The 9568-nt window shown below is 51.3% G+C and overlaps 1 protein-coding gene across 1 annotated transcript in view; it reads left to right on the forward strand.

The window, feature by feature from the left end:
• The window catches only part of LOC111156021 (lipopolysaccharide induced TNF factor), a 28676-nt gene extending 19781 nt beyond the window's left edge, over nt 1-8895 (forward strand). The window contains exons 2-4 of the mRNA XM_022516567.1: nt 621-845; nt 3740-3896; nt 7287-8895. Of these exons, the coding sequence (XP_022372275.1) occupies nt 626-845; nt 3740-3896; nt 7287-7395 (486 nt within the window). The 5' untranslated portion in view covers nt 621-625 and the 3' untranslated portion in view covers nt 7396-8895. The remainder of the gene's footprint in view (nt 1-620; nt 846-3739; nt 3897-7286) is intronic.
• The last annotated feature ends 673 nt before the right edge of the window (nt 8896-9568 follow it).

A 9568-nucleotide genomic window follows, 5' to 3' on the forward strand; every position in this document is an offset into this window, starting at 1 on the left:
CCCTTATAAGACCCCGCATCCCCCCGTCCCCCGCCAAGCCCTTCTAGCCTGCGCTCCCCACCCTTCCAGGAACACCTGCTTCTGGGCCTTCTGGCCCAGGACTCATTCTGCCCACTTCTGGATGTACAGGGTGTCACACCAGATTGTGCGTCTCTGCCCTCCGGCTTCTGTCACAACGACACACTCTGTTTGCCATAGTTTGTGGTTGAGTTTGAATGCCTTTGTCTTTTCTGGCATCTAAAATGCTTTTAGTAAAAACCGCAGTGTTCGAAAGAAGACAATACTCCGTGTGCAACACAAGCCGTTGGCTAGTTCTGAAGTGTGAGGAGAAGCTTCTGCTCTAATCGGCGTGATGTGTGTGCCCTTGGGATTTTCCTAGGTTTTGATGACTTGGGGTTGTAACTGTTTACCTGTTAGCCTTATTTAGGGAATCCCTTCTTAAGGTGATCGTTCCTGGCTCTGGGAGAGACATTAACTCCCCTTCCTGGCTTTTGGACAAGGCTGACACAACCCACGTCTTCACGTTTTCTTTGTCCGGTAGAAATTGGAAGATTCGGGTGGAAAAAGGAGCCGGGGTGCCCCTTGCATTTCTGATCGGGTGTCTTCTGGTTTTGCTTTAGGTAAAATGTCTGTTCCGGGATCCTACCAGGCGGCCGCTGGGCCTTCCTCAGTGCCAACCGCACCCCCATCCTATGAAGAGACGGTGGCTGTTAACAGTTACTTCCCGATGCCTCCTGGCCCGGTGCCGGGGCCGACCACAGGGCTGGTGACGGGCCCGGATGGCAAGGGCGTGAATCCGCCTGCCTCCTACGTGCAGCCAGTGCCCGTCCCCAGTGCCAGTGCAAGTAGGTGCCACCTCCCGCACCCCCTAACCTCTCCTTGGCTCTCCGCCCTGGCCTTGGGGACTCTGCGACAGTCAGGGAGCCACAGACTCGACCTGCTGAAGGGTCGAAGCCGAGTGCGGGTCAGTCCGGCTTGACCCTTCGTCCTGGAATGTGCCCCACCTAGTCTTCTGGGTTCCACATCTGGGGGGCTCGCACCTTTTCCCTAGCAAAGCACAGTCCCAAGTCGCCCAAAGAGCGATCCTTCGGTGCAAACCACAGAGGCCCACCAACAATCCCAGAGAAACTGGGGGATGGGAGTTTGCTTTTAAGGGCCCCCAACCCTCCCTCCTGCTGAGGCCTGGCTGGAGTGGGGGGGGTCGTGTGCAGAAACAGCTAGGCGTTAGGAACCGCCGGCCTGCCCGTGTTGGCGTGGCTTCCCGGCCTTCGGGCAACTTCTTGGTGGCCTTGCCCCCTGGGATTTCCTGCTGCCCAGGTGCGCCCAGGTGCGAAGCTGATTCAGTATCCCAAGCAGCTGAGGAGGAAGGACTCGCCAGCTCAGAGGGCAGCCCTGTGGGTCAGACTACCTGGGTTCACCTCCCGCCTGGTACCTCAGTTTCCCGCTTGTAAAATGAGGCTTATCAGATGCCTCCATCAGAGGGTTGTTCTGATGAAATAAAGCTCGGTGAGTAATCCTTTGATAAAAAGTGAGCCATTGTGCTCGAGTAACTTTGACCCCTTCAGATAGAAGAGAACAAGGTGACTTTGGGCTGATTATGCTCTGATCAATAATTTATTGCACCAAAAAAAAAAAAAAAGAAGGAAAGAAAGAAAAGACTTTAATACAGTTGACATGTAAAGGGTCAAGAATGCTTAAATACCGCTTTTCTGGAAGGAGAGTCTTTCTGGGTCTTTCTAGGAGTATTAAGTTCTGTTGGCTTGGACAGCAGCGAATTTCCCCTAACGCATAGATTGTAGAAATGGCATTCCAGCGCGGCGGAAAGGAACAGAAGGAAGTCACTTTGACAGAAATACGAGCTCAGACAGCTTTGCCAAAACCCAAAACCATTCTGAATGCTAAGGACTTCACGGTTTCTGTCACTGTGGGCTCTCCTCTGGTGACTGAACACCTATCCATGTTTTCCACACGGTTTTCTTTTAGCCTGATTTTATATTCCCATTTCATGGGTCTGATTGATTCCTGGACTCCTCGGCAAATGCCAGGCCAGTGTCCCCGGGCTGGTAGGCAGTCACCGGCATTATCGCTGGGCGTGGGACTGAGTCAGGAGGCCCGTGTGCCACGAGGGACTGTGTCATCGAGGGTCCCAGAGTGTGAGCTGCTTTACTGTCCTTACCTCGTGGAATCCCTGCACCACCCCTGTTCCTTCCAATTTTAAAAAATAAAAGCATTATGGAGATTCCCGTCCCCTCGTGTTCACCCTTGCCGGGTGTCTGATTCGGTGGGGTCACTATAATCACAGTTGTCCAAGCATCAGCACTCACTCCAGACTATTTCCACAGCCCGAGACAGAACCCCCGTCCCCCTCCCCTGGCCGCTGGCCACCACTAATCCCTGGATGAAGAAAATTAGGCTAAAACCCCGTCATATCGCCATTTCTGGAATTACCATCTGCAGACCACCTTCGTGGAACCACACAGGGAGCTGAAAGAGCCTTCTGGGGACCCTGCCTGGGACCTGCTGACTCGGCCTGTCCCAGCGTTAGACGCAGGGTGGCGGGGAGGGGGTCTAGGAACCTGCATTAGCAATAAACTCCCCACCCGATTCTGTGGTTAGCGGGTTGGAGAGTCTGGTCGTGATGAGCCAAAGCCCCGCTCCAGGAACTTCTCCCCATCTCATGTTGGGGGGGGGATTATTGAAAAATTATCATTTCTCAAATGATCATGCTGGAAATGTGCCACTGTTTTGGTAAAATACACGTCCTATAAAACCACCGGAAGTGTCTCTCGGGGTACTGTTGAGTGGCATTAATAAGCACGTTCACATTGTGCCCCCGTCACCTCCATCCCTTTCTAGAACTTTTAAGTCTTATAACATGGAAACTCTGTACGGGCAGAACAGCAGCTCCTGGCGGTGCCCCCTGCCCCTGCCCCTGTCCCAGCCCCAGCATCTACCAGCTCTTCTGTGAATTGGATGACTCCAGGTTCCTCATATACGTGACACCCTGCTGTGTGTGTCCTGTGGCTGGCTGACGTCACTCAGCATCACATCACGAAAGTTCGGCCGTGTTGTAGCATGTGTCAGAATGTCCTTTTTTTTTTTTTTTAAAGATTTTATTTATTTATTTGAGGGACAGAGGGAGAGAGAGAGCGAGCAAGCACAGGCAGACAGAGAGGCAGGCAGAGGCAGAGGGAGAAGCAGGTTCCCTGCTGAGCAAGGAGCCCGATGTGGGACTCGATCCCAGGACACCGGGATCATGACCTGAGCCGAAGGCAGCCGCTTAACCAACTGAGCCACCCAGGCGTCCCCAGAATGTCCTTTTTTTTTTTTTTTTTTTTTAAGATTTTATTTATTTATTTGATAGAGAGACAGTGAGAGAGAGCACGAGCGAAGAGGAGGTCAGAGAGAGAAGCAGACTCCCCGTGGATCTGGGAGCCCAGTACGGGACTCGATCCCAGGACTCCAGGATCATGACCTGAGCGGAAGGCAGTTGTCCAACCAACTGAGCCATCCAGGCGTCCCCCCAGAATGTCCTTTTAAGGCCAAGCGAGACTCCACTGTCTGGCCAGCCCCCATCGTGCTGATCCGTCTGCTCACCCGTGGACACTTGTGTGGCTCCCCTGCTTTGGCTCTTGTGAATGGTGGGTGGGTGAGCCCCCCGTGGAGACCAGGCCCCCACCTCCTGGTTGTCAGCTGGACGCTTTCCCCATTCACTGATCATCCAGACCTGTTCCCCCAGTTGCTGTGCAGACTGTGTACGTCCAGCAGCCCATCTCCTTTTTCGACCGTCCGGTCCAGATGTGCTGTCCTTCCTGCAACAAGATGATCGTGACTCAGCTGTCCTATAATGCCGGCGCCCTCACCTGGCTCTCCTGTGGGAGCCTGTGCCTGCTGGGGTAAGTCCAGGGCCCCCTAGGCCCCCAGACTCCTCCTCTGTTCCTCTCTTTCAGGATTTCTCCACCACAGCATGTCTGTCTACGCTGGGAGGGGTGGGTGTGCACTGCTGGGCGTTAAGCCACACTCCCTGGCCTCTGCTCTCAGTGCAGGTGGCCCCTCCCCACATGCACCTCGTGCCCAGAGGGGAACCACTGGTCTCGAGCAAGCATACTAGCAGCTTGCGGGTCAAAATACTTTATAGTCATCCGTTTGACACTTCTTACCCTTTTGAGACTCCAAGTATTTTTCCTGTTGTCTACACGGGGAAAGTGAGTCTTTCTGTCTGTACCAAAGGTACTACATTTAAAAAAAAAAATTTTTTTTTAAAGATTTTATTTGTTCATTTAATAGAAAGATGGCACAAGCCCTTGGAGCAGCAGGCAGAGGGGGAAGCAGGCTCCCCGCTGAGCAGAGAGCCCGATGCAGGGCTTGATCCCAGGACCCTGAGATCACGACCTGAGCCGAAGGCAGAGGCTTAACCATCTGAGCCACCCAGGCGCCCACCAAGGGTATTATATTGAAAGAGATCATGATTTTTGTTCTGGGAGAAATTTGAGGAAGCACAGTTTAATTTTTTTACCCCCCAAACAGATAAAGGCAACCTCCTTATTCCTGGCTCTGTTTTCTCCCTGGAAGGAAACGGTGTCTCTGCATTTCTTTTTTAGGATCTCTGGCCTCTCCTACAACTGGCTTGTTCCTCATTGTGGCTTATCTCGAGAAGGAATGATATTTCTCTTCCTTGTTTGGAAGGGAGGCCCAAAACCCCAGAGAGCTTAGCTTCCTTGAGGACACATGTTCAGTGGGGGTAGAAAGCAGAGCAAACAGGTTTCTTGGCACTTGACTGAGTCCCTGTCCTGCCCAGGGGACTGCAGGCTGACCTCTCTAGTCCCTGGAGCGAAAATACGAAATAAAAGTTTATCATCCTTGGACATTTGTATTAAAACTCATTTTTATCTTGGAAGCCAGGGAAAGACAGGATGAGAAATCTTGCATGTCAGCCTCTGCTGATCTAGCTCTCAAACCGAGGCGGCTTTTCTGTCCCTCCCTCCTTTTCGTCCTTAAATGTGGCATTGTGGGTTCAAATTGTACCTCCCACTGCTGTGTGACTAAGGGCAAGTGACTTCCCTTCTCTGTGCTCCAGTTCTCTCCTCTGAAAACTGGAGGTAATAATGCCCTCCTACCCAGGGGGGTGGTTGAGGATAAAATGAGTGAATATGTATGTCCTGCAGCTCGGACCTGTGGGTTTTTTGGGTTTTTTGGGGTTTTTTTTGCATAAGAGGGCGGTAAGGATTAGAACTAATGCCCTGTGGCCACCCTTAACTTGAACTTGGGTGAACTCAGGCAGTAGGAGGAAATTTTTTTTGCGTAAGATTGTTTCCTTATCATGCTGTGTCCTGTTTCTGCTTTATGCAAATCAATGTCTTCCCGTAACTTACTGATTTTTTTTTTTTTTTACTGAATTATAATTGACATACAATATTATATCAGCTTCCGATAGACAAGATAGTGATTTGATGTTTTTATACATTATCCGTTGCCCTATCAAGTTAGGACAATGTTACGGATTGATCCCCGTGCTGTGCATTGTAAAATGTTGTGTTTTTTTTATTATTTATTTATTTCACTGACAGAGATCACAAGTAGGCAGAGAGAGAGAAGGGAAAAGCAGGCTCCCCGCTGAACAGAGAGCCCAATGCGGGGCTCGATCCCAGGACTTTGGGATCATGACCCGAGCCGAAGGCAGAGACTTTAACCCACTGAGCCACCAAGTTGCCCCTAAAATGTTGATTTTTAACTAAATTTGGGCCAACATCAGTCCTAAGCCTGTGGGGGTGTTTTCCGATACCAGCCCCTCTCCAATACCAGCTGGGTGTCGGAGATTTAATTCAATTCTGACGCTAACTGCTTGGAGTCAGCACGGAGCCCACAGCTGAAGGACCCAGTCCCCTAGACTGCCCCCAGAAGAGATGCGGGTCACAGGTCTCAGGCCGCACAGAGGTCTGCTATAGACTGAGGGTCCTACGATCCCTTCTCCCGGTCTGCTAATTTGCTAGAGCAGCACAGAACTCAGGAAGGCACTTCTGTATTTCCATTTACCAGATTATTATGAAGGATACACATGAGCAACAGCCAGACGAAGAGGGACAGAGGACATGGTCCAAGGGGGCCCCGGTGCCAAAGCTTCTGTCCCCGTGGACCTGGGGTGTTACGGCTCTCCTGGGACAAGGCTACGCTTACCAATCCCGGAGCCCTCCAAATAGAAGTTTAGGGTTTTTATAACCCGATCTAAGCCCGTTGCCTGCGGCTTGGGGCTGAAGGTTCTAACCTTGGAACCACCACGAACCAAAGGTCTTTGTGGTGACCCGCCCCATCCTCAGGCAGGGAGCCTGGGGTGTGGTCTCCTTATCAGCATAGAATCAGGTGGGACAGAAAGGGGCTTGTTCTGAATAGCAGAACGCCCTCACTCTGTCCCTTGGGAAATTCCCAGACTCTTGGACCTAATTGCCAGGAAGTGGAGACAAAGACCAGACCTATTCCTTATTGTACCACAGGCTGTCTGGGACTCCTGCCTGGGGGCACGGGTAATGGGATACGTAGATTGAGAGCTGTTATTTGGGGAATTTTGTTTGGTGATTACTGTAAGAAGGGCCCTCTCCATTTGGACGAGTTATCAGTCTACACAGCGCAGGGAGCCAGCTGCAGCCCTGGACCCAAATCCAGCCCATTTTAGTTCGTGGGGAACAGACCACACCGTCTGTTTCCAGATGTAGCAAGGTGTAGCCTAAAATATGTACTGTCTGGCCCTTGACACAAGAAAGTCACCGGCCCCAGTCTAAGACCCAGAGACACTGAGCTGACCCAAGAGTAGAAAATACCACCAGGTCGGCGGGTCTGAGAGAACAGGCTGGGCATTGGTTCACGTGCTCGTTGCCTCGGGCGCCGGGGACAGATAACCACACAGTAAAACCATACGGATCTATTCTCACACTGTTGAAGCCAGAAGTTCACAGTCAAGGTGCCGCCCTCTGACGACTCTAGAGGGCAGAGAATCCTTCCTCGCCCCTTCCAGCTTCGGGTGGCCCTGGGAGGTCCTTGGCTTGTGGCTGCCAGACATCAGTCTCTGCCTGTATCCCTCCCTGTTGTTCTGTGTGTCCCCTCCTCTTCCTGTAAGGACATCTGTCATTGAGTGGAGGGAGCCACCTGGCTCTTCCAGGATGATCCCAGCTGGAGATCTGCAGAGACCCTGGTTCCAAGTACGGTCAGAGCAAGTGTTTCTGTGGGGCTGGGGCCGCCGCGCGGCACTGTGACCTAGGGTGACGCGCTCGTGTCTGGCTGTGTTTGTCCCCTAGGTGCATAGCGGGCTGCTGCTTCATCCCCTTCTGTGTGGATGCCCTGCAGGACGTGGACCACTACTGTCCCAACTGCAAAGCTCTCCTGGGCACCTACAAGCGTTTGTAGGACTCGGCCAGACCCAGAGGGAGCTGTACGCTGCCGGAAGTGCTCTCCGACTCTCACCCCGTCCTGCCCTGGTGGGAGTGGTGTCCCGCCTCGCTAGCCTCCTCTCTCCAGGGTCTTCACCTTCGTGTCTTCTTTTGGGGGAAAAATATCACAAAAGTAACACACCTCCAAAACCCCAGAGGTCGCTGCTCGGAGTCATGCACAGGACCTGCAAAGACATTCACTCCGAGTGCTGGTTCCCGCCTCCGGTGATGCCAGGCCACCCCGTGCAACTGGGACCGTTGCCCCATCGGAATCTTCCCAGTGATTGGCCACCGGCCGGCTTCACTTCTTGCCTCCGTGGGCCTTTCCAGGGGGGCGGTCTCAAGCCAGGAAGCCACAGGTTGCCTTACTTTTCGAGACTATTCTGACCCAAATACGGCTGACCCCACCTTCAGTGCCTACGTCCAGCTCACCTGTTCCCACGGCCCATGATCCCTGCCTTATCAGCGAAGGGCTTGGCTCGCGGAGTCTCCCACTGGGGGCTTTTCAGTAGCACACAAATTCACTTTATTCTTCATTCCTTTTTAAGTACCAGGAGGAGCTGTCCCCCCCCCCCCCCAGATTCCCACGTGCTATGTGTGCTGGAGATACAGGGCTGGATCCTACCTGGGATCCGCCTTCCCTCCTTTCTCAGCACCATCCTCCGCCCCTTCCGGGGAAGGGCTTTTTCCTTCTAGAGGAATTGTTTGTCTTAACCATGTCTGTGACCTCCTTTCGGTCTTAAACACCTTTGGACATAATTTTGAAAGGAAGGATTTATAGATCCATTTTTCTTGACCATATGATTGCCACCACTTTCCTATTGGTCGGTGTGTTCTTTGTTGTTGTTTTGTTTTGTTTTTTTGGTCCTTAACAGAAAAGGCAATGGATAATTTTCTCCACTGCCTCTACTTGGGTTTGGTGCGGTTCTTCAAAACCTCTCTAATGGGACTCTTCAAGGGGGGCCCCTTGGGGGTTTCCGGGGGAGTCTTGAGAGAGACAGAGGGACACACAGGGTGAGCACATCTGGGTACCACAGTGCTGGAGAGCTTGGGGACCTGTTTCAGAGGAATCTAAATTCTGATTTTATTTTTCAGAAATACATTTTGTGGTAGGCCATCAGGAGACATGATTTCTAGGACTCAGTCAGCAAGCCAGCGTTCTCCGTTAGTTGCTGTGTCATCTTCGAAAGCAAGATAAAGCTGGGCTTGACTTTCCAGAGTCCCCGTATTGATAATAAACAGACACAGGGAATGCACGTGAATAATATTATGTAGAAATCAAGCCTAGACGTGGAACGAAAATCTGTATATTGGCCAAAAATCATAGTGGTAATCAGTGATCCCGCTTATCCCTTCGATGTTTGGAAAGTTCCAGTAATTATTTTTGCAATGAGTACGATACTACGTAGTACTTTGGTGTTGTCTGCTTTTGAAAAAAATAAAGTCTTCGGTTCACTTGGTGAACTATTTATCAATTCTTAACGGTGTGAAGAAAGGTCTTGTGTTGCGTTTCCAGCCGCTGCTACAAAGAGCCTTTATCTGTTCCATTATGGTAGGAAACCCTTCATGATAAAAACGTCAGACTCGCTGAATATCCCTCCATGTCAAGATGACCGATGTTGCGTTGGGTGGATTGCTAGGGAGTCCGATTCGGACGCTAGGCTGTTGGAACTCACTAGGCATTTTCCATGGCAGCAAGCCCTAGTTTTCAAGTTTTCATAAAATGCACAGAAGAAAGCGTTCTCATTCATTCTCCAAACAAAACACGCTTTGTTAATTGATCGGGGCAGTGGTGAGATGCGAGAAGGGGGCCATTGTCATCCACCCCTCTCCTACCTGGTGATACAACTTCATTTCGGAAGGCACAGAACAATGATGTCCTCTTGGTGTGGCCAGCGTTGTTGTTTAAACCGTCCACTTCTACAGCCCCGGAAAAATTGCCGCTTGCCCGATCTTGATCGTGCGTTTTCCTTTCATTTGACAAAATGAGGGCTACGCATATTTAGCCATTTTGCTCCGATGGGGGTATAGAAATGGTCTCAAGCTGTTATTAATTACGTATGCAGAGCCTGCAAAACAGGAGCCTGTTTCAAGGACCATAAAACATATACTCTCTGGGACTGAAAATAATGTCAGACGCTTGGAGGAGG

Source organism: Enhydra lutris, unplaced genomic scaffold, assembly GCF_002288905.1.
Source record: "Enhydra lutris kenyoni isolate GAN:26980312 unplaced genomic scaffold, ASM228890v2 scaffoldscaffold45, whole genome shotgun sequence".
Classification (NCBI taxonomy): domain Eukaryota; kingdom Metazoa; phylum Chordata; class Mammalia; order Carnivora; family Mustelidae; genus Enhydra; species Enhydra lutris.